The sequence below is a fragment of the Podarcis muralis genome, chromosome 1, assembly GCF_964188315.1.
Source record: "Podarcis muralis chromosome 1, rPodMur119.hap1.1, whole genome shotgun sequence".
Lineage (NCBI taxonomy): Eukaryota > Metazoa > Chordata > Lepidosauria > Squamata > Lacertidae > Podarcis > Podarcis muralis.
In genome coordinates, this window is record NC_135655.1 from 132708587 (window position 1) to 132733539 (window position 24953).

At 42.2% G+C, this 24953-nt stretch overlaps 2 protein-coding genes across 8 annotated transcripts in view; one reads left to right on the top strand and one right to left on the bottom strand.

The window, feature by feature from the left end:
* RB1 (RB transcriptional corepressor 1) overlaps positions 1 to 24953 on the bottom strand; it is a 55311-nt gene that overhangs the window by 14937 nt on the left and 15421 nt on the right. For 4 of the 7 annotated variants that reach the window (XR_013390658.1, XM_028703810.2, XM_028703818.2 and 1 more), the window contains 11 exons: positions 23867 to 24009; positions 23075 to 23152; positions 21537 to 21646; positions 19589 to 19666; positions 17716 to 17803; positions 16546 to 16662; positions 15521 to 15577; positions 15403 to 15434; positions 15227 to 15303; positions 13646 to 13854; positions 1276 to 1394 (listed from right to left, as the gene is read on the bottom strand). Coding sequence is in view for 6 of the 7 variants with exons in the window: in XM_028703810.2 (XP_028559643.2) it covers positions 1276 to 1394; positions 13646 to 13854; positions 15227 to 15303; positions 15403 to 15434; positions 15521 to 15577; positions 16546 to 16662; positions 17716 to 17803; positions 19589 to 19666; positions 21537 to 21646; positions 23075 to 23152; positions 23867 to 24009 (1108 nt within the window). In the remaining variant the exon portion in view is untranslated. Of the gene's footprint in view, positions 1 to 1275; positions 1395 to 13645; positions 13855 to 15226; positions 15304 to 15402; positions 15435 to 15520; positions 15578 to 16545; positions 16663 to 17715; positions 17804 to 19588; positions 19667 to 21536; positions 21647 to 23074; positions 23153 to 23866; positions 24010 to 24953 lie in introns of those variants that run through there. The other 3 variants (XM_077918942.1, XM_077918961.1, XM_077918964.1) reach the window with 3 other exon arrangements.
* LPAR6 (lysophosphatidic acid receptor 6) lies at positions 5782 to 8144 on the top strand. The gene has a single exon (XM_028703962.2). The coding sequence runs from the start codon at positions 6963 to 6965 to the stop codon at positions 8001 to 8003; it is 1041 nt and encodes a 346-aa protein (XP_028559795.2). The 5' UTR covers positions 5782 to 6962; the 3' UTR covers positions 8004 to 8144.

The following is a 24953-nucleotide window of genomic DNA, read 5'->3' on the forward strand; positions in this document are numbered from 1 at the left end:
AGTCAAGCAAATAAATAAAAATAACTAACTAACTGACTGACAGATTGTGTCACAGATAACTCAGTTCTGCTCCCCCCCCCCAATAATGTCTGCCCCCCAATCCTGGCTACACCCATGGTGAAAGTGTTGAGTATTGTGTGTAACTGCCATGTAGGGGATCTGTGTACTCTTAGTGGAGAAAGAAGTGTAGCTTCTCCAAGAAATCTTTGACATGTGGGTGGGCACTGAGGCCAGACAGACACCCTGGACTGATGCAACTGGAGGAGCTTCCTTCCTCCTGCCTGAAGACAGAGGAAGCCCTGGAGACATTGCTCAAGGGAGGCTCTCAGAGAACCAACTCCCTGGGCCAATGAGGCACTAACAGAACAAGTGAGGGACTCTCTCTTTCTCTCTCTCTCCATAAAATTGTATTAAAGCTCTTTCACAATACAATAAGGTACCCTGGATCTCACCTGTAACTGCAAGCACTTGGCAGTCATTTTTATTATTTCTATGCAATTTTACACACATTTTACTTACTGAGCAAAACTAAATTATATTAATTTAACCAACATATCTTTTGAATTCCCAAGTCACGTTACAACTTTTTAAGTAAAGGTAAAGGGACCCCTGACCTTAGGTCCAGTCGTGCCCGACTCTGGGGTTGCAGCGCTCATCTCGCTTTATTGGCTGAGGGAGCCGGCGTACAGTCATGTGGCCAGCATGACTAAGCCACTTCTGACGAACCAGAGCAGCACATGGAAACGCCGTTTACCTTCCTGCCAGAGCGGCACCTATTTATCTACTTGCACTTTGATGTGCTTTTGAACTGCTAGCTTGGCAGGAGCAAGGACCGAGCAACAGGAGCTCACCCTGTTGCCAGGATTCGAACCGCCGACCTTCTGATTGGCAAGCCCTAGGCTCTGTGGTTTAACCCACAGCACCACCCACGTCCCATTACAACTTTTTAGCACTCCTCAATTTTGAACTTTGAAAGTTTAAAAATTCAACATGCCCTACCGCTGCAATAATGCAATCTCAAGGTTGCCAATGTGTGGAACCCCTTGGTCGGACGGTCTCCATCTCCGAACAGTAGTGGCAGGTTGGCCAGTTCAGTTGGGAAAAGGTGCTCCTTGTGGGGACCCCATGGAGATGCTATCTCATATGTGATCACTGCCTACGTCTGTGAACTTAAATGGAGCAGATGACTTGCTTCCAGTCAGAGTAGGCAAAGAGTCAATGGACCAAGTGAGTATCTTTATATTCTCATAGGACTCTGTCTGTAATTTTACTTACAGGTCTGCAGCAGTGTGGTTATGCTGAAGAGGCTGAGTGAAACAGTTGGGAGAGTCAGATTGGTCAGGCTGCCCCCCTCGCTCCTTAGACTGCTTTATGAGTTCAAATAATGGTGAATCCTAAAACAAAAGCCAGCAACATAAGAATCTGATTAGTTACTGTACTGGAGTTCTCTTGAGTTTTTAAATAGCTGAAAATAACGAGAAAAGAAAAAGTCTACTACAATAGTAGGCATGTATTTAGATTGTAATCTCAGGTGGAAGAAATCACTCCTTATCTGTTAGCCTCGCCCTTATATCGCTTTCTGAAATCATTATTTGCATAAGCAAGCAGGTGCGCCTCAGCAGCAACGGTTGAGTTTGAGTGACAATAATAGCTTTGTAATACACAGAGCAGCTGTCTATGCACGAGCTGCAAAACAAATCAGGAAAAACGCTTTAGATAAAATAGATGTATGTTGTTTGGGTGATTGGGGGGGTTGATCTGAAATCAACCTAGATTTAATCTTGTTTGTGTCTCAGGTATCTTCTCTCTTTCATCACAGATGTTGGCTTCTATTATGGCTGTATGTTCTGTATTATTGCTACAGGTTTGTCATGGCCTTTGGCTAGAACAATACCCGTATGAATGTGGAACCTGATAGAATTTGGCGATTTCGCTAAACTCTAACTGGTCTGGCTGCCCATCAGAAATACAGAATTACCGGAAGCATTCCAGTTTTCTCAAGCTGCTCCCTTCCAACCTTTCAGTTAAGAACCAAGACAGGTAAATACTAAAAACTATTTTCAAACAATTCTTTATTTCCTTGTAATGGTGGACTGACGGTTCAATGTAGGTAACCAGTATGTGACAAATACAGAAGAATGCTGTGTCTGAAAAGAACCGGGCTCAATGTTTTAGCTATTTTAAAACACACCATTAACTTCCTGTTAAACGAGGAACTGTTCAAGTTCCTCGTGTTTGAAGCAGGAACTTCTGAAAGGAAATCACAAGCCAGGCTCATTTCATGATGGCGAGACCCTGGCCTGTGACTCAGAATGGGCAACGCAGCCTCTTTCTGTAGCAGTCAGAGAGGCTCAACAGTGAAAGTGCTGCCTCTTCATGCAGCCTCTAATGTTACCTGGAAGTAACTTCCATTGAAATATGATGTACTTCCGACTAATAAAGCTGAAGTATTTAGTGAAGTAAGTAAATAATTCCACCAAGGGTTGCAGACAGAAACCCTCTCAGCTACCTAGAGACAAAAGGGACTCAACCAGAGACCTTTTGCAGTTTGTAGAAAAGCCTTTCAGAGGAATAATGTAGAGTCCACTATCACACCCACAAAACTGGACTTTGTACACCCATTCTATGTATGCAATTCTAACTACAGTACAGAAAATATTCCTTGATGGGGTTTTTGTGTAAACTTCATTATCTTAAATTCCTTTTCAAAGCTTTTAAGTGACACTTTAGGGTACCAAATTACACATTATTTTAAACATGATTTATTTTAAAGAAATTGTTTAAGTTATGGGATATTTTTGCAAAACCTTCTGTTACAGGAAAACATTTGACTGCAAAGTAGTCCAGTTCAGAGTTCCACTTGAGTCAACCTGTAAGCCTCAGCTCAGTTAGGTAAATATAGCCAGAGTTAATAGATAAGGAAACTACAGATTAGTAAGTGGAGGAGGAAAACCCATATCTTACTTGCATGCCCCTCTTCTTCACTCTTCTAACCCATGAAGTCCTTTCAAAAGACAAAAAGAATCCTAACAATGCACTTTAAGTTACCACTGCCTACGCTTGCAAGTAAGATTGCCAAATTGTTGACAATTTTAAAAGAAACGTTCAGTTCCCAAGGTAGCTTGGCCACAAAAAACAAGACTGAATATTATTCTGTCCTCTAAATCAAACAATTCCTACTGAAATAAAAGCCTTGGGATGTCAGCTGAGAACATCAGGAATAGTCTTCCCAATTAGGTTCCGGAAGAAAATACAAAAAGGAATAAATGATCATTATATTTTGCATACTTTACATTTTTCTGATGCTGAAATGCAAGCCCTTGTCTGTCTCTCACACAGCACAAGTGGACAGCGCAATCAGTCTATGAATGTCCACCCATAAAAAAAAGTCAAGGGGGGGCTCACTCAAAGGTCAGCGGGGATAGTCTTAAGATTGCAATCATAGGCATATTTACGTGGCAATAAATCCCACAGAACTCTCTGGCATTTCCTTCTGAGTAGGCACAAAAGATTACACCATTAAGGCAGTTCACAGAAGGAAAGATGAACTGTCTTTCCACGAACTTAGCTTAAGGCACTTACTTCAGAAATTTATCTTAGGATACAAGTCAAAATCCCCCAAAGTTTGTTGTTGTTGTTTTTAAAAAGGTACATCACTAAGTCCTGTGTTTTGAGGACATTCTTACTCTCTTCACACCAACGAGGAGTAATGGAAGTAGGATTAGAAGGACCAAGAACACAATTTAAACCATTTTTTGCACCCCTCTTCAGCTGAAAAAATGCTTTCAAAATAGTTTGCTACTATTAGTAGTTCAGGGTTCCAACTTGTCACTTGAGTCTTCTGTGGCTGGGAGTGCTTAGGCCCAGCTCAGGCTGGTTTGCCAGCTCTAGCCACTCCTGGACCGAGACAGGTTGACCTCTGGTGCTCATGGTCTAGGGGTCTCCCATTGAGACTGCAATGCGCTCCAGGTGGGGCTGCCACTGAAGACACAGCTAGTACAGAATGTGGCTGCCAGGCTGATAAATGGGGCAGCCCGATGGAGCCACCAGCCACCAGGCTCCACACTAGTCCAATTCAAGGTGCTAGTCCTAGCATACAAAGCCAAATGGTTTGGGACCAAGTACTTAAAGGACTTCCCCAAAACCAACCATCTTGGGCCCCATGGTTGGCAGGGGAGGCCCTCTTGGTGGTGCCACCTCTGGTTGTTGTCCAGCTGGACTGACCCATGGCATGACCTTCTCTGTAGTGCATAATGACCTCCCTGGTGAGGTGTGTCTATCACAGATTTTTAGAAGAAATTTAAAAACACTTTTTATCACCTTGCCATTAGATGGTTGACAGCCTTGAAATTAGCAACTGTGAAGGTTTGGGGTTGCTTTTAGGTGTTTCTAAATAGGCTGTTGTAGAGTTCAATTTTGTGGTTTGCCACCCTGGGCTTGTCTGGGAGGAAGATTGGGACATAAATTTACTAAATAAATAATGAAAACTCAGTTCCTGCCATAAATTATGACACAAAAGAAACAGGCATTGGTAAGGAGGGGGAAGAAAGCAAACTCAGGCACTACTTCTAAGTTACAGAATTATTGTATTGACCAGCTGGAATGGAAAAAATTCAAAGAGCGGAAGAGCCAAAAGTTGCTGGCCTCGTAGGTTAGCCTATGGAGAAGCTCTGCAGTCCCACTTCTTTGCTGAAGTCTGTAGAACAGTTGCTGCTAAATTACACTGGAAGGATAATACTGATGAGGTTGGTCTTATTAAACATTCCATTCAAATATTCATCACCAATTTTCACTAATGCAATCTGTTTTTAGAGTCGCCCAAGATTAATTTCACTGGAAGATTAACACAGCATATTAAAATCACAGTAACATATATAGGGTTAAATTTAGCCAGCCTTCCACACATGCCCTTTTTAGAGTTGACATATCCAAGAAACAGGAATCATTTCCCAAGAAATCGTACTTGAAATTAGGGTGCAAAGCAGCAGAGATATTTGTCTATTATGAGCATTTCTATACTTGTCAAACCATCCATTAATTTAGGAGACGCGTACATACATAGTGGTGAGAAAGGTATTTAAGCGATGGTTGAGTTCACAATGGGAAAATGCTTTCTAAAGGTCCATTGCATATTGTAGTAACATACATTTATGTAAGGGACGCGGGTGGCGCTGTGGGTAAAACCTCAGCGCCTAGGGCTTGCCGATTGCATGGTTGGCAGTTCGAATCCCTGCGGCGGGGTGAGCTCCCGTCTTTCAGTCCCAGCTCCTGCCCACCTAGCAGTTCGAAAGCACCCCCAAGTGCAAGTAGATAAATAGGGACCGCTTTATAGCGGGAAGGTAAACGGTGTTTCCGTGTGCTGCGCTGGTGCCGGCTCACCAGAGCAGCTTCGTCACGCTGGCCACGTGACCCGGAAGTGTCTTCGGACAGCGCTGGCTCCCGGCCTCTTAAGTGAGATGGGTGCACAACCCTAGGGTCGGACACGACTGGCCCGTACGGGCAGGGGTACCTTTACCTTTACCTTTTTACATTTATGTAGCTTTGTAACTGTGTTCTATCAAGCACTGACAACTTGTCTTTAGGACCAGAACCTCAGAGTGATCTCTTCTCAAAAGTGGATGCTTTCTAAACTATCTTCTAATGCTTACTTTGCACTTTGGATTGCGGAGGGTTACCTATGCTGTCCTGATTCATTTATGAATGCATTCTCTGGTAGCAAGGGCCTGAAAGCCTGTGGAACAGCTGGACACCTTAGACTAGAGGAATACAGCGCTTTCTGTTTCATTTCTCTACTATTGGGCGTTTCCTCTGAAAGGAAACGCTGTGATTCACTTTACTGTCAAGAGGTAAAAAAAGATATGGCATTTCAGTGTAATCTAAAAATAGAGAGAGAAAATGACTATTTTGATTTTTGAGTTACTATAACAGAGAATTGAAAAAGAAAACATTAAAGATGACTTCTAAGCAACTCTGCAAGTTCTTACATTTCTTGCAATGTCCCCCAACACCTACACTGAGCATTTAAAATGGAAATTCACTTATATTTAAACCTAATAACAGATCAATCAACAGAATGATGAATTAAAATGGTAGGCAGCCATAGAAATAAAAATGAAATGTAACTAAAAACTGCTTACTTAATTATACTTCCTAAGGCACACCTAACTTTTAAAAGTATTAATAAGGTTTTGATCTGCCACTCTGAGCCAGGTAGTCAAGTTTGCATGGCTCTCAGTTCAAATATATTTCTGGCATGGAAGGTTAAAAAAAAGACTTTTGCTAAAGAATTTGCAGTTGAACCCTTCCTTTCTGAGTCCCAGCCTTCTCTTCCTGCCATGTCATTTAGCAAGCTGAGTAAGCAGGGGTGGGGCCTGGGCTTGCGTGCTCTTTAGTTTGCCTTCTCTGAACAAGCAAAGACACCATTTAATTGGCAGCTGTGGGGAGAGCTTAAGATCAGCAAGAAAATACTTGCTTAGGAATTTTATTCGCTGGCTTGCTTTCTACCCTGTGGGGTCAGAACTTACTCAACGGCACGAAGGAAAGAAAAATGCCAGCATAGTGCTAACACAAGGAAGTCTGTTCCCACGTAACTCGGAAAGTAACTTTTAAACGGATTTATCTGAAGTGCTTTCTACAGCACCACAGGACGGATCAACCTCTACAGAAATATGTGAAGAAGTTAAGCTTAATTACACCTTCACTGTGGATGAGGAGATGCTCCCTCTCATCCAGAACTACTACGGCATTTGGAAGAAAATAATTATTTGCCAGTGACCAGCAGAATGGTATCTTCTCTGTTGAATACTGAAATTCAGCTGTGAAGTTTCAAAGTCAAGCTGGACCCACATGAAATCACTCAAGGACTGGTTTTACGCACCATCTGAGGATTTCACGGAGACTACACCAAAATACAAGGTACGGCTTGACTGAAGAAGCAGCAGCTAGTTTTAGCAGTTCATTGCATGACAATGCTAAGCTCTAACTGTTCTGCTGAAGACTCCTTCAAGTATACGTTGTACGGATGCATGTTTAGTATGGTATTTGTTCTTGGCTTAATATCCAATTGCGTTGCTATATACATTTTCACCTGCGTATTGAAAGTACGAAACGAAACAACCACTTACATGCTTAACTTAGCAATATCAGACCTACTTTTCGTTTTCACCTTGCCCTTCAGGATTTATTACTTTGCATCCAAAGACTGGCCATTTGGAGACATACTTTGCAGGATTTCGGTCACACTCTTCTATATAAACATGTACGGAAGCATTTTCTTTCTGACTAGCATAAGCATTGACCGTTTTTTAGCTATCGTTCACCCCTTTCGATCTAAGGCTATTCGAACAAGAAGAAATGCCAAGATCATCTGCGCTGCGGTCTGGATAACTGTGATAGGAGGAAGCATCCCAGCAAGCTTTTTCCAATCCACCAATGTTCATGTCACCATGGAAGGACTCCCCCAAATGACATGCTTTGAAAACTTTTCTGAAAAAATTTGGAAAACCTATCTTTCAAGGATTATAATTTTCATTGAAATTGTAGGGTTTTTAATTCCACTGATATTGAATGTTACTTGCTCTACAATGGTTTTAAGAACTTTAAATAAGCCAGTTACACTAAGTCGGAATAAATTAAGCAAAAAAAAAGTCCTTAAAATGATTTTTGTTCATTTGCTGATTTTCTGTTTCTGTTTTGTGCCATATAACATTACCCTAATACTCTATTCCCTGATCAGAACACAAACGTGGATTAATTGTTCAGTAGTTGCTGCTGTCAGGACTATGTATCCAATCACTCTATGTATTGCAGTTTCAAACTGTTGCTTTGACCCCATAGTTTATTATTTTACTTCAGAGACTATTCAAAATTCAATAAAAATGAAGAGCTGGTCGACTAGAAGATACGATAATAGATTCCCTGAAACTAAGGGTTCTGACAAATTCGTTCAACATGGCCTCCAGACCATAAAAACAAGAATATTTGACAGTGAATCTGCAATATAAATGGACACGAGAGAATGGGAGAGACAGAATGAACCTTTAAAAAAATCTGTAGGTATTTTGTTTCTTTGTATAAGGAGTTGCTTGTATGTTTGTACATAGAACAATTAAGATTATATTGATTAAAGCAATTATTTAAAACTAGCCTCTCACAATTTATAAATTATGTTCTAATGAGAAAAAGCTTCAAATATTATCCCTATTGCAATAACGAACATGAAAAGGGATTCTCACACACCTTGCATTATTTTTTCTATTTTGTACATCAGAAAAGGTCACCGTACCATAACACTGGCTGCACTGCAAGTTTAAAACCTAACTTGGCAAGATTATCAATCCCATTTATTGTCAATGTTCTTGTAGCAAATTTGTGTACACCAGAGGCTCAAAGAATCTTGTGAAGATTAATACCTACAATAATCCTACCTATTGTAAGACCCCCCAGACACAAAAGGACTGATCCTTGTGACGGGGAGTGGTCTGATCACAAGTGATCTAATGCTAAATTAATTATCCAGGTTAGTCTTCACTTCTTTGCAAACAACATTTAATTACACTTGGAGTGTACAGATTAATGTTGCTTGAAATGTATGCTTCTGCTAGTCAAGGAACTTGCTGCTTTGGTTCGGAATTTATTTTTACATGCTGAACAGAGGACAAATGGAGCTTGAGTCACAGCAAGCTGGAGCAAACTGTTAGGTTCATATAAATCAGCAAGCTAGTAAACAAAGAAAGCAGCTTCGTGTAATTCATGGCATAAAGTTGGTTTGTTAGCAGGTAATCGTTTATTTTAAAACACAATTTCTGGTTCACTGAAACTGAAAGTAAATTTGCCATAAATCCTCCCTTGCATTATGTAGGCAGAGGAGGGGAAATGTTGATAATTTAGCCCTGTGATAGTCGTTCTACGAATTCATCCATGTAATGCAAATAGTTTGCTGTTTACACTGTGTACTTCCATTGAGAAAGCTCTGTTAATTGGCCTCAACAGAAAACAGTGCTCTGGGTACAATAACTGTTTGTAAATGTTTTTAGAGCGAAGCTGAGAAATAGAAGTATTTCAGAATGTATGCTACAAATACACAGCCTGCTATTACAACGATTACAGTTAGCTCAGTGAAGTTTGGTTTTGCCAGCCACCATCTGGTACTTCACACATGTGAGGCCAGAATAGCAAAGGCAGCTGGAAGTTACACCTTCTTCCCCTCCAGCCTTTACCCTCAGACAGGACAACTGGGCAAGAGAGAGAGTCTGGCAGTGCCTTCTGGAGGTGTGCAGAGTACACTAAATCAGTGGCTATTAGCACATGCTTCCTTTTAGACTTCCCCTTGTTGGAGAAAAGCAAATACATTTCCTTCTCTTGAGTTAGTAGCTAGTGCATGTGTGGTTTTAAACCACATGAGGACATGGTTTGTTTGTAAGTTAACTCCATCCCTAAATGCTGAGCCATTTTGTTGTTCTCTTCAAACAAAATGACTGCTATTCCTCTCCACTGTAAAAAGTTCCTGAGTGAAAAAAGACTCTGAACTCCAGAAATTTTAAGTGATTATTCCAATCTAATTCACTCAAGCTGCAAGGTTTGCTAACATCTCTCAGGAAAGAGTGGATGTGGGAAATGACCAAGTGATGCTTCCCACAGGTGCCCGGTGCCCAACAGAACAGTATTTCTTCTCCTGCTTAGCCTTTCCCTCCTGCGCAAAGAGTTGTTGACATTTGATTAAAATGTATGTACGTTACTAGTGGCCTCCACGTTCTGAATCATGTACCACTAACACACACACATTTTAATACTGACTTTTATTTCAGGGCCGCAGTTTTATTTTCCATTTGCAAGCTATGCTATGATCCAGAATATTTATCAAAAGATACCAAGACTGCAGTTATGAGAATTTTATTGCAACATGCTCATCTACCAAACCATCATGATTTTTTCACCATGGCTAATTTAATAGCTTCATAGGAACTTCCCAGAACATGTCCATTTGCAAGAAGCTTCATTCTTAATGGCATGCCCCTTTGTTTAAGGACGAGACAGAGTGTCTCACCAGCACAGCCAGTTACGCAACCCCAAGTTTAAAAAAGAAAGAAACTAATACTTTTTCATATCCCAAAGCTCTCAAGCCAAGGACAGTGGAGGGTGAGGGGTGGTATGCAATCCAAGAGGGCAGTGAAAAACAATGTAAGGCCAAATTCATTCCCAGCCGTGAGGCTCCCAGGGAAGCCTTGTGCAAAGAACTTGTTTGTTGTAGAAAAAATAATAATAGAAAAGATCAAAGAAACAGTCAGTAAAGGAGAAAGCAAGTGAAAGCTAGATGTAAGGTATCACAGCTGTGTCGCATCTGCCATGTGGAGAAGGAAGGATACAACCAAGGTTAGCTGTAATGTCTACAAAGGAAGAGAGAAAGAGTGTGTTTTTCATGCCTGAAACTATACAGTGTAAGATGGAAAAGCCTGACATCTACTGGGCAGAATAATTTTGCAGCCAAGAGAAGCCAACTTAAACAATACAGTATAGGTAATATTCTACAGAACAGGTTCTGTTTTTATTTTGGGGGGATGAAGATAATCCTGTAAGCAACTTTTGTTAACTCAATGCTCTACAACATTGGATAAATGTGGACTGATACGTAACAGAAACACAGAATTGTAGGCTTGGAAATATCATTAGAGACAGGGGAGAACACTGACTTGTAACTTTCTCCAAATAACAGATCAAAAACAATTCCATTTGTCCTTACTTAAGATTTAGGAGGTTGGTATAAAATTCTAATCCATTTTATAAGTTCTTGAGGAAATCCAAACTTTTCCAAAGTAACAAACACAAACTGCCAATATCCTTTGTCAAATGCTTTTATAGCACCCAAAGAAGTAAGTGCAGCCAGGCCCATTCAAAGACTATATATAGCCACTAAATTGGTTTCCCATCTTAGATGGTCAGCTCTCTGCTGAATGAAACACACTGTTGAAATCACTGATCAAGATATTAGCCAGAATTGCTGCCGGCATTTTAACACCAACATAATTAAAGAGATTGGTCTATATTTTCACCATTAGTGTGCACTCTGCCAGGTTTCAGAGAAATATGTGCTTCATACATTGACACTGAAGTTGACAGGGTACCTGCCTCAAAGGCATTTTCATAAACAGAAAGAAGCTTAGCGGGCAAGAAATCTAGATATGCATCGTACCACCCACAGGAAAACCATCTGGCCCCAGTGCTTTACAGGAACTAATTTTAAGAATAACAGTCCTAATTTCTTCTATCGGTAATGATTTTAATAGAATTTCATTTTGCTCCCCACCCTACTGCGAAATAACCAACTGTGAAGCAGCCCATCTCAACAACAAAAATTCATATTTCCTGAAGAGAAGGCCCATCTGGAAGCAACACAGAGAGGGGAAAGGAGTCCTGCCACTTTCGCTGCTCTAGGGAAGGTGGGACTGATGGCTAGGCCTGGGCGACATATCAATCTATTGCCCAGGACCAGGAGGAGGAGCAGACCGTGGTGTCGGCTTCACTCAGCGGTATACTGATGGTGAAACTGCAGCTGTTCCTGGGTCCCTCTGCTGGATTTCCTTCCTCCAGTGGCGCTGCTAGCAGAGGGACTCGGGAGCAGTAGCAGTTTCACCAGCGATATAAAGCGGAGTGAAACCGCCATCGCAATCTGCCCTCCTATGATGCAGAGGGATCTTTAAGCCGCTTGACTGCGGAGTGTGCAGCTGCCCTGACCTCAGCCGGATGATCTGATCAACAAAAGGCAACTCGTGGACTAATAATGTATTGGCAATACTGATGAAACGATCAATTGTTTCTTAATTCATAAACGAAAACCATATAATATGTGCAAGAAGTCACAAACTAATGTTGTTTAGTCGTTTAGTTGTGTCCGACTCTTCGTGACCCCATGGACCAGAGCACGCCGGTAAAGAGCACACTCTCTTTCTTTTTTCTTTTCCTTCTCCTCCTGCGATGAGGCTACATTTTAATATTTTAATGTTTCAATATTTTAATACTGTATTTTAATTTTGTTTTTAAGTTGTAATCATTCAACTTGTTTTTATTATTGCTTGTAAGCCGCTCTGAGCCCGGCCTTGGCTGGGGAGGGCGGGGTATAAATAAAAATTATTATTATTATTATTATTATTAAAGGGACCCCTGACCATCAGGTCCAGTCGTGGCCGACTCTGGGGTTGCAGTGCTCATCTCGCTTTATTGGCCGAGGGAGCTGGCGTACAGCTTCCGGGTCATGTGGCCAGCATGACTAAGCCGCTTCTGGCGAACCAGAGCAGCGCACGGAAACGCCGTTTCCCTTCCCGCTGGAGCAGTACCTATTTATCTACTTGCACTTGGACGTGCTTTCGAACTGCTAGGTGGGCAGGAGCAGGGACCGAGCAATGGGAGCTCACCCCGTCGCGGGGATTCGAACAGCCGGCCTTCTGATCGGCAAGCTCTAGGCTCTGTGGTTTAACAAACTAATAGAAGTCAAAGAAATATTCCATCAACTTAGAATGGTGTGTGACCACAAAGAAACGCTGTAGTTGAGGCAGAAAGCCTTTCCACAGTTCCTATCTATATCAAAGTTTTGTGGAGAATGAACTGGAGCCGGGTGGTGCTATAAGCACAGCAGCAACCAACTGCCAAGCACTTAAATGAGCTCCCATGACCCAGAGACGGGGTGGGGGCTCCGTGAAACTGTTCAGCTTAGGGGAGCAGGGGGAGCACCAGGGCTGACTCAGCTGGGGAGGGGGAACCTTCTCAATTCCCAGCTGAGCTGCGCAAACAAGCTGCAATTTTCCAGCCTGTGAGCGCCTGGGTGAAACCGCCACAGTTCCTAAGGCGAGAGCTGGGGCAGTTTCACAGGTGCCTCATGGGAAGAGGCCAATGCAGCTTGTTTTTTCAACATCGTGGAATATCACCAAACTGCAATGTTTGGCTGGCGATATACCGTAATGTTGAAAAGCTGGTATCGCCCAGCCCAACTGATGGCCAGGAGTGGCTGCCCAGAGCAGCCTCCTCTTCCCCCTCACCCCGCCCCCCGGAGAAGAGGTCACTTAGCAGAAGCAACCAGGAGGTTGGTGAAGATGGGGCTGCTGCGTACCAAGAGGGAGTGGGCAAGGCACAGGGAGATCCACATGGTGTGGGGGCGGCAGCAGGACGACCAGATTGGTTATTCTGCTGTGCCTGCATGAAACTGAGATCCCTGTACCTCCCCGCTACCCATCTGGCAAGAATTAGCGCTTGGTGTCAGAAGCCAGGCACACAATGTCCCCACCCCACCCTTTGGAGTTCTAACCACCACTAGTGCCAGGGGCTGCTCCCCTCACCCAACTGTAAGCCAACGAGCCTTGGGCACCAGGTTGGCCAAAGGGGTTCTTGGGCTTTAACTTGAGAGGGCATGCACACTACATTGCCAGTGAGATGACAGACAAGTGCAAATATAGGACAGAGAGATAAAATGGTGGTATTTCTTAAATAACATATATTTTATGTATCCATACTCCTGTCATACACTACGTTTTTATGTTTAGAAAGCAACTTACCAGTGCCTAAAGCCATAGACCCCTGAACACACCTGATGTTGCCTGAAGTCACAAGCTAAGCAGGTTTAGACCTTGCTAGTATTTGAATGGAGAAGACAACTTACTGACTGCCATGCCAGGGATTCCATTATACGGTGTTCACAGCATTCCAGGTGTTTTATCATCTCTCTTGTCAAGTTTGGTTCTGCTTTAATGAAGCTTTCTATAACCTTGTATAAGTCAAAGGCCTTTAAGTCAAATATGTTGATAATCCATGGGAAAGATAAATCTGTTTCCATATTCATACTTTCACTTTGTGAAGCATTCCTTGAGGCTAAAGAGAACACAACTGATTATTCTTTTGTTGAATAACACAATCCTCAATAAATTGTTCCTACACACTGAGATGTGCTCTTTATCATGTCCCTATTCTCAAAGTTCCAGATCCAAGGAAGTCCTGTGGAAAACAGGTTTTGCTCCAGCATTTAAGATCTGAGATCAGACAACAAATTCGCACACGAACTATGGTTCTAGAGCATGTCATTTTAAGGGGTTAAACTTATTTGGGGGGGATTCAGTGAGGGGTCTGGTCTTAAAAATAATTGTGGGATGTGAGGAATTCAAATCTGCTATTTTTTGGTAACTGGACCACATTTAGCTTGGTAAGTCTACATTTACTGTTTTCAGAAAATCTAAGAATTTTAATTTTACCTTCTGAAAATATAGCACAATGCCAAATGATATTAATTATTATTAATAAGTTTAATATAGAATATTATTGCAAGTACTTGGCAATCATTTTTTATGTAAAAGGTAAAGGGACCCCTGACAGTTAAGTCCAGTCTTGACCGACTCTGGGGTTGCAGTGCTCATCTCGCTTTATTGGCCAAGGGAGCCGGCGTACAGCTTCCGGGTCATGTGGCCAGCATGACTAAGCTGCTTCTGGTGAACCAGAGCAGTGTACAGAAACGCCGTTTATCTTCCCCCCGTGCAATACCTATTTATCTACTTGCACTTTGACATGCTTTTGAACTGCTAGGTTGGCAGGAGCTGGGACTGAGCAACGGGAGCTCACCCTGTTGCGGGGATTCAAACTCCTGACCTTCTGATCGGCAAGTCCTAGGCTCTGTGGTTTAACCCACAGCGCCACCCGCAATTTTACACACATTTTACTTACCAAGCAAAACTAAATTATATTAATTTAACTGAAATATCTTTGGAATTCCCAAGCCGTGTTTCAGCACCTCTCATTCTAAGGAATCTGAAAAATTCCACACACCCTAATGGTTCAGTGTTTCTGAAGTAAACTGGAAGTCTGTTAACTTGAGACTGGGGAAGGAATGCTATACAAAAGGTGGCAATTTTATAAAAGTTTAGGAAATTGGGTACATTAAACCCCCCCCCCCAAGCCTTCTGGCATTAATCTGTCTGGTGTTCCTTTTGCAAATAATGTAGTAATCAGTATTTCAAATGTAAATAACTCAGTTTTAAAAATTTGATATTAAAAGCATTGTCGCAAGGATAAAATTCACACACAAAACACCACAATGGACTCTTACCAGCATTAGGTGAAACAAAGTAAATACTAGGGAAGTCTAGGGAAGTCTTGGCTGTGTGGGGAAAGGTGAGGGAGGGGGGAAGGATCATGACTGATCACTATGGATGAAACAGCCCCTTCCGTAATATGGCATAGATATACAACTTACTGCCATAAGTAGCTATGACAACTTCAAGAGCACAGGCCAACAGAGATGTATGAAAGATGTTGTTATTCAAAAGTTTGCTATAAGAAAGAGAAAAAAGACAGTCTTTCAGCATTTCAACATTAACATTTTTTAGATGTATTTAAAATATAACTTTGAAGTAGGTTTGCCAAACATACCTAAAATTATGAATTGATAGGCGTTTTTCTTCCTAAGATAAATGGATAAATGAAGATATATTTTAGCCCATTATAAAGGGGATATAAATATTTAAAATTCTGTAATTTGAACACCTACCGACTTTAAGATGGCTTCCATCACCCTGTAGTATAACCGTACACCAAGCCTATACCTCTAGGGGAAAAACAATTTAAAAGCTGATGTAATAAGTTGTAACAATACTTTGCTTTAAGAGAATGACCTTCTGTAATACACTTCAGTTTATTTGTGATTAATGGGTTTGATGTGGCCATTTAGAGAGAACTGCTCTACTACATCAGACACATGCACACCCCAGAAAAGAAGAAAAGGGCATATCCAAGACTAGGATATTTGTAGAAATCCATCCCCAACAAATGTTTTTGTTGCATGGTTTTTTTGGAACGCACTATTTGGAAATCAAAGCAAACTCTCAGGAGAAAGGGTGCTAGATGCCTCCTGGCAAGACATTACGGTCCTGCAACTCAACCCAAGCTTATGGCTCCAGGCCTGTATGGGGGGGGGGGCAACCAGGTACACCACTTGCCCCAGACCTTGCAGAGGTAAGCGGGGGCCCTCCAGGGAACAGCTGCTTTTTTGTCTGAGTTCATAACTTTATTGTAACAAGACTCAAGCAAGCTCTGCATGGGCTTGTATGGCTCACTAAGTCTAATGTAATATTTTTGCATAATATCCATTCCTAGTCACAGAATTAGAAGCAAACGATACATCAAGAAAGAATCTGAAATGAAAAGTCATGAGTTTGCCTCTGGAAAACAACTTTAGCTTCATAATTGCAGTAAACTGTACTGTCCAGACTAGAGTGTACACTCCGCACCACCCCAGCCCCGGGATATTCAGGTAGAAGCTTCCTGCTGGATACCAAATGTACAGTCCAGAGAGTGGGACGGGTCCGGGAGAAATTAAATCAGCACAGCTGGCATAGGCCAGGCACTGGTCTATCTCAGCTGTGTGTAAAGAGCAAAAGCAAAAGCACTTCTACATTTGGACTGTGAGGACCAGCAGCAGCCGCAGAGCCTCCTTGAGTCCTGCAAGAAGGGCAGTTTGAAGGTGCATTCAAATGCAGCCTGGAATGATGCCTGCACAGCCACGGAGAACCCCACCTGTGATCCAATTTCAGCACATCCTTGCCCAACTGCTTCAGCAAATTTCTCTCTGAAGACACGGCTCAGGTTTTCTGTTCTTTCCAATATGCTTTGCATAGGATTTGCAGTGCAGTTCTGTAATGAGATGGGGGAAGCTTCCCCTTAGATGAACAGATATAATATATTGGATAAACAAGAACTATCCTCTGCTAGTGCTCATGCTTAATGGAATTACTATGTCATGAAGAACTGATTTTCAGTGAGAAATCTGGGAGGTCAGGGAGAGAGGGAGAGGGACAAAGAGAGGGGGAGAGAAAGAGAGAGAGAGAGAGAGAGAGAGAGAGAGAGAGAGAGAGAGAGAGAGGAAGGAAGGAAGGGAGGGAGGGAGGGAGGAAGGGAGGAAGGAAGGAAGGAAGCCAACCAACAAAGAAGTTTGAGAGCGGAAAATGGGCTAATATCTTTCCTGGCAGCAAAAAAGGCTTCTATGAAATCCTCAAAAGTCTAAATACGTACACCCAATTACTTTACCACAATTCAGGAGACTACCACCTAACAAGGAGGTTCTAAATAAAACACTGCAAAAAAGGGTTTTCTCACTACAATATCTAGATTCACAAATGCCTCTCCATTATTCAAAAGACATTAAAGTCTACTTAGCAAGCGTGCTTGTGATGGGATCATTCTATCATCTCTGGGAACAACCACTACCCCAGCCCCATTCCTCTCTTACCCAAATCTGTATGTCCTGCCAAGGAATTAAAGTTACATTGCTGGCAAAACAAACGTACTAGGATATTTAGTAGAGCTTTAATATGATGCTTAAAAGTTATCATCTATTCCTTCTACTACTTTAGAATATTCTGAGTTAGAAAAAGGTATAGAGACTGGCACTGGCAGAGGAAGGGGGGTGCGGTGAGTGCGGCCCGCCCTGGGTGTCATCCCTGGGGGGGACATCACTGCGCCACGCACCCCCGCAGGCAGTTCGCCCTGCCCCCGGGGGCACAGCTAGCTCCGCCTCTGGAGACCTGGAGATAAATAGGGCTATACTACCTGAAGCCGGGGTGGGGAAGTAGCATGAAAAGGGCATGTTAGAGCATGAAACATTTGTGAAGCATAAAATAACATTAAATTCTGATTTTTTTATACTGCATTCAAACCAGTCCCTTTGGTTAAAGTGATGGTACTTACGTTAAAATAGGAGATAAGGTTATCTGATGGTTTATCACTTGCAGAGTTTAAAATCATCATTAACTGTTGGATAGTATTCATCGCAGCACTACAGAGGGGGAAAGTATTTTTATTACTATTTTCTGAAATGAAGAAACTGCCTTTGAGCAGAAAAAAAATCACCACATAAAATGATACATCAGCCACATCTGGACATCAAATATCTACATAACGAACAGCAATATGAACAGGTTTCCTACACCTGCATGCTTAGTTCTTCCTTCCAACAGCAGGGAAGGTACCTGGAAAGCAGGAGAAATTGTAGTTGTTGGGATTGGCTAGACGCTGAAGAGTGGGCACTGGGAGAAGGGGGATTGGGACTGACTTGGAAGAAGGGATCAGTGATCTGAGGGAGCATGTAGGCAGAGAAGGAAGAGGCTGGTGGAGAGCCCAGGGCTTCCACACTTCTTCCTCCTGCCCCCAGCTCCCCTGCTCCCCAGGTCCAGAAGAGGACTGCAGAGGGAGGAGCAGAAGCAGGTTCACACAGGCAGAGTCTGCACCTGCTTGCACACAGCTCAGATCGGGAAGATACATAAGCTGAGGTTGGGGGCCAGGACTCTCTGTTGCGGCAACTGCCTCATCGGGTGCACACCTTGTAGCAGCTGAGGCGTGGACTGATAGACCTGCCTTCCCCTAACTTGCAAGTGTACTTTTGACAATAAAGAGTTAATTCCTCACTCTGGACATTCTTGTCTGACAGCGCTGTGACAATAGTTTCCTGTTACATCAACACTGGAAACTATGGTTAATGGCTTCTAAACAAACCAAGATATGCAGCCAATATCAAACTATCCCTTTATATTCAAGTTTGTTTGGAAGTCATTAACCATAGCTTCCTAGCTTGTGTGCAAGGGCATTATTTATTAATTAAATTAGTTACAGTATATAATGCCTATTATGACCAGGAGATTAAAGTGATAAATAAAGCAATATAACAATAAAATCACAATAATATAAATAAAACAAAAAGGGCAGCATTAAGTAATGCGTTGTGCTTTGTCCCCACCAAAATCCATCCTAGGGATCATACTAGAAAAGGGATCTAAAATAGATCTGCTAATATGAAAATGCCTCAGCTCAATGTGGATACTGTAGATCTGGGCAAGTTTCAGAGTAGAGCCACCCAAATGATCAGGGGGCTGGAGCAACTCCTGCATGAGGAAAGATTAAAAGAGGGCTTCTCAAAAAGTCTACCTCCAGGACACACTAACTCACTGAAATTCATCAATCACAAAATGGTGCTGCAGAGGCAGAAGTCACCAAATGGCAGCAGATGGAGGCAGAGTTTGGTATTTTCCTGGTAGCGAGGTGTTCCACAGAATTTACTGACCCAGAGGTTAGTAAGCCAAGATTTGATCAGCTGAACACAACTACCAAAAATAACCTCCTTTGGAACATTATTAAAAACAGGGCTGGTACTTCCTTGCATTCATATCACTAGTATCCTCAGCAACATTTCATACGATCTATGAACTTAATTTTGCAGCAGCTATGGAAGTTCTGATTAAGCTTCTGGGGAGCAGTGGCTGAACTGATTAAAACCATGCAATGTTGACACGCATTCTAACTGTGGAGAGAAGTTGTCAGCCAGAAGACATTGACTACGGTCTATTTTTGTGAGCTGAAGGCTGGTTTTGATGGAAAGACCAGTGATACCATTCAGCCTGTCTGTAGGGACTTTGCAAATGCTTTTTTATGCAGAAGCATTAAATCAGAATTGAAGCACTTGCAGGACAAACAGAATTTCAAATAAACTCACCGTATTTCCTGTACCCGTAGAAATAATTTTCTAAACCTTTTCAACTAAATTCAAAATTAGGACAATTATTCTTACCGAACTGGGGTCTGCGGAAGTACAACAGGAGGATCATAACCTGGGTTATTCTTGGTTGGTGTTCTCTCCAACTGTAAACTTAACATGAGAAAAATGTTAACTTGTCTGCATAAAAGCCCGATGTATTCCAGCCAAGATGCCTGCATTTGGACAACAAACTCTTGGCTTGGTAGGTAGGTATGAATGAGCACTTTGATCTTTGCACAAAACCAGGAAATATCCAGGAAATATCCAAACCAGGATATATCCAAACAAGCCAGGATATGAAGCCATGGTTTCATTGAATCATACAAGAGCTTGTGGTTTGCTCACTTCTGCTCCAGTGAAGAGGTGGCTCCCTGTTTGTGGAAGGCTCTCCCCAGGGAGGTTTGTGTGACACCTTCATTAGACACCTTTAGGTGCCAGGTAAAAATGTTCCTCTTCTCCCAGGCCTTCATCTAATTTATCTAATCTATGCCCTTTTAAACTGTGAGTGTATGTGTGTGGTGGGGTGTTATTGTCTGTTATTACGGTGTGTATTTTTGTCTTTTTATATTGTAAACTGCCCTGGATGAAGGGATGGATGGATGGATGGACGGGTTGCACTCCCCAAGAGACGGGAGAGGCAGTTTCCATGCCAAAACAAGGCCTAAACTTCAACTGACATGGATCTAGAAAACCAGTCTCTTCCAAGAGAGCCTGGAGCTGATTAGCAACTGCCTGCTCAAAAACCTTGCCTAGGAAGGGGACATTTGCAACTTGGTGATAGTTATTTAAGTCTTCGGGACCCAGGGAAGATTTCTTAAAAAGTGGCCTTTCCACTTGTAGCAGAGCTACAAACTGTGTGTCGTGACACGTTAGTGTGTTGGCTGTGTAGGTATGTCATGCAAATGCTCCCACTTTCCTCCTGGGGCTGGAAATGGCTTAGTTTAACCTCCGGTTTCCTAGTAAAACTCAATTAAAAGGTAAAGGTAAAGGTACCCCTGCCCGTATGGGCCAGTCTTGACAGACTCTGGGGTTGTGCGCCCATCTCACTTAAGAGGCCGGGGGCCAGCGCTGTCCGGAAACACTTCCGGGTCACGTGGCCAGCGTGACAAAGCTGCATCTGGCGAGCCAGCGCAGCACACGGAACGCTGTTTACCTTCCCGCTTGTAAGCGGTCCCTATTTATCTACTTGCACCCGGGGGTGCTTTCGAACTGCTAGGTTGGCAGGCGCTGGGACCGAGCAACGGGAGCGCACCCCGCCGCGGGGATTCGAACCGCCAACCTTTCGATCGGCAAGCCCTAGGTGCTGAGGCTTTTACCCACAGCGCCACCCGCGTCCCAATTACTGTGTTGCAAAATGATGCATATCTAAAAAGTGTGTCAACGACATGAAATCTTTTGAAAGCCTTAACTCCCCCGAAGGTCAAGCCAGGTGGGACCTCAAGCAATCCGTCCGCAGGGGGAGGGAAGGCTTTCCCCTGCTGGCCAGTGCTGGGAAAAGGCCAGTTTCCTTGGGCACACAGGGATGGAGCGCTCACTTGCTGCCATGACAGACTCCAGCTGCATCTCCAAGAAAGAAACATCAGGCCTCCAGCTGATGTTTCTCCGGCTGTCAGGCCTCCGGCTGTCCATGATGACAGCCCAGTGAAGAGAAGCTCATTATCAGTATTTGAGAATCTCAGCTCTAAACGTATTAATTAAAGCAAGTGGGAAAATGACAGGACATTTTGGGAGAAGGAGGATGATTAGAAAGAACTCATACATGTATTATTATCCATAGAAGCCATATTCTAAAGCAGCGGTTTTAAAGCCTTATTATTTATTCTCACATAGCATAGAATTTTACAGCTCTTAACTCATTTATCATTGGAAAAATCCTTCAAGATAGATTAGTTAAGAAACATTCCCCCCAGGTTTCCATTTTGCTTCAAGAATTAGTAGAATTTACTACAATGCAAAAAAAAAGCAATTTTAAAAAAATTACCATTCAGTGCGATCATATTGCAAAGTTTCATCTTTCTCTAAAAATAATCTGGCATCAATATCCTTGTTTTTCAGATACATTTCTTCATATTTGCTCGACATATTCTCAACCTTGGGTTTCAACAAAAAGGGGACAAAAGGAAAAAACTAAGACTGAGACCTAGGCTCACAATTGTCTAACTATTCTTATGAAAGCTATTTATTTGCAATTCAATTCACTCCTGAAAATAATTAGAGGACTGTGCAGTTGGAAGAGACTTCCAAAATAATCTACTCCACCAACCCACTACTGATGGAACAAAATCTACTGTTACAGCATCCAAGAGCCTATACAGTGGTACTTTGGTTCTCAAACTGAATTCGTGCCGGAAGTCCATTCTAAAACCAAGGCACGCTTTGCCATAGAAAGTAATGCAAAATGGATTAATCCGTTCCAGACTTTTAAAAACAACCACTAAAACAGCAATTTAAGATAAATTTTACTATCTAACTATACCACTGATATAAGGGACGCGGGCGGCGCTGTGGGTTAAACCACAGAGCCTAGGACTTGCTGATCAGAAGGTCGGTGGTTTGAATCCCCGTGACGGGGTGAGCTCCCATTGCTCGGTCCCTGCTCCTGCCAACCTAGCAGGTCGAAAGCACGTCAAAGTGCAAGTAGATAAATAGGTACCACTCCGGCGGGAAGGTAAACGGCGTTTCTGTGCGCTGCTCTGGTTCGCCAGAAGCGGCTTAGTCATGCTGGCCACATGACCCGGAAGCTGTACGCCGGCTCCCTCGGCCAATAAAGCGAGATGAGCGCCGCAACCCCAGAGTCGGTCACGACTGGACCTAATGGTCAGGGGTCCCTTTACCTTTATACCACTGATCCATAAAAAGAAAGCAATAAACAATGTACTGCAGTCACACAACCAATTAATCAGTAGCTGAACTGTGTTCTACAGTCACAAAAACAAAACAAAAAGAGCTACCAAAAAACACAAAATAAATAGCAAAAACAGACAGACCTCTGTGTAACACTCAAAACGGAAGCGTAACACTCAAAATGGAGCACATTTGGCTTCCAAAAAAGGTTCGCAAACTGGAACACTTACTTCCGGGTTTGCAGTGTTTGGGTTCCAAGTTGTTTGAGTACCAAGGCGTTTGAGAACCAAAGTACCACTGTACTTCAAAACTTTCAACAGTCTAGCTCTTTGCAATGTATTCTGCTGGTGTATACAATTGGGAGGTTCTTCCTGATGTTTAGTCTAAGTCCTTTTTCCTGTAACTGAACTCACTGGTTTGAGCCCTACTCTCTGGCACAACAGGAAATAAATTTGCTCCATCATCTATATGACAACCCTTTGATTGTCAGTTGAAAGTTCTTCTTAATCTCTTTAATCTGACAGTTCCAAGGACCTATCATATCAAAAAGATGTGAAGTAGCTACTCCTATAGAAACTATTTATAAGAATTAGACAGAATAAAACTAACAAAAACATAACTAGGATTCACTGTGACAACCCTTAATTAAAGATTTTAAAATTACACTAATGTTACCTCTGGAAGTCCACTGGAAGGTGTAATACCCAAAGAGTTCAGGAATGGAATAAAACTAGTAAAGTAAACATTTTTCACCTTGAAAAGGTAAAAAAAAAAAGTGTCACTATTAGGTGGTCTCTTAGTTTCATGCATAAGATAGCAAAACAAGCTTATTGAAAAACTTATTTCCAGGTCTGAGCAGTTGCCCACATGCAGACATTAGATTTTTAAATTACTTTATTATCTTCAATTGCTTTAACCTTTGAGAGCTAAATTCAAGACATTGTTCAAAGGCACTCTTCCTGACCCCACTGCACTGAAAACAAGGCAAAGGTTTCAACTTCCAAAGAGGGGAAAAAGGGAATCCTTCAGTGCCGAAGGCTATTATGTCATTAATGTTAGGAGTAGATACATCAGATGAAACTGTAATAGATAAATAACAGATTGTTGCTCTTGGACTTCAACCCATTCTTATACACTGACTGGGGGGCTATGAGGTTATGGAACAAACACATATATTAACTGCTGAGGTCAAGATGTGAGGGAGAAGAGAAGTCCGTGGCGTGCCGGCAACAGGGCAGGGCAGCTTCTCTAAGCGGTGGGAGAAATCCGTTTTACCAGGACAAACATAAAAGGGATCAGAAGGCATTAGATCGCAGGGAGAGGGACATAAGAGGCTGAGAAACTAGGAGGAGAAGTGGGGGATTGTAGGCAATTGAGGAAGGGAGTGGGTCACGGGGGGGGGGCAGGGAAGGACATTGCAAAAAATGTTTTTTTTTAATAATAACAACAACACTAATCTGGTTTTACCTCATCCAAATTACAATCATGTTCTTTACAAAGCTCTTCGATAACCTTTATTTCTGTATCTGTTTTTGAAGTACGTATACTCCTGTTTTGAGTTCGCCTGTAAGTTCGAGCTGAGCTATTAACAGACATTGCGCTCAGGGATTCTATGGGAAGAAGGCAAGTATTTGTTCATCATACATCATTAAGTCAAAGCAAAATGCAATAAAGCAATATTTTAAGCATATGAAAATAAGTTTTTAAAAGCTTTATCTGTATATCTGAAAGGGAAATGAGAACACCTATTAAACAAGAAGTAACTCTCACTATGCATAACCCTCCGAAGACTCCTGCTTTCTTTAAATATCCTTGAAACTTTGGCACAAGCCCTTAATCCTCAACACTCAACTGCATTCACATCCATCCCTCGGCTTCTCTCCCTTCTCTCTCTCTATGAATCACATAGAAAGAAACACAAGGATAAGTTCGAGATCTATCTAAAATGCAACACAGATATTTCTAATACTGGTTTTATGTTTTAATATTTCTTGAAAAACCCCTAAAAGGAACAAAAATGTGTGTGTGTGTGTGTATACACATACACAGACATTTTTACAGTGCAATCAGAAAATGGTGTCCCTAATTTTTAAGATCTGGTTATCTATCTTTTTTGTCCCTTTTAGGGGTTTTGCAATAAATATTAAAACATAAAAACAGTATTAGAAATATCTGTGTTGCATTTTAGATAGTTCTAGAACTCATTGTGTTTCTTTCTATGTCATTCTACAAACAGGAACACTATTTTAGTCTCACACTTAGGAATTAATAGAATTTAGTATTTCTGAATCAAATGTGTCTGGTTTTTCAGCCACCAACCAAAACAATTTTGCCTCATCTTGAAATCTAAAATGATGCTGCAACTGGCACTATTTCAGGGTTTTCTTTCAACAGTAATGAAGAACAGCATGAAGCAATAGCCTTATAGACTGGGGCCTTTTGCCTATGTGAGGATCACCAGTTTGGTCCCTTGGGTTCCACGACTCTCACAAAGGCCTTCCCTGGCATCCCCAGGCACCTGTGTCCAGGTAACCCACAAAAAATTAAATAACAG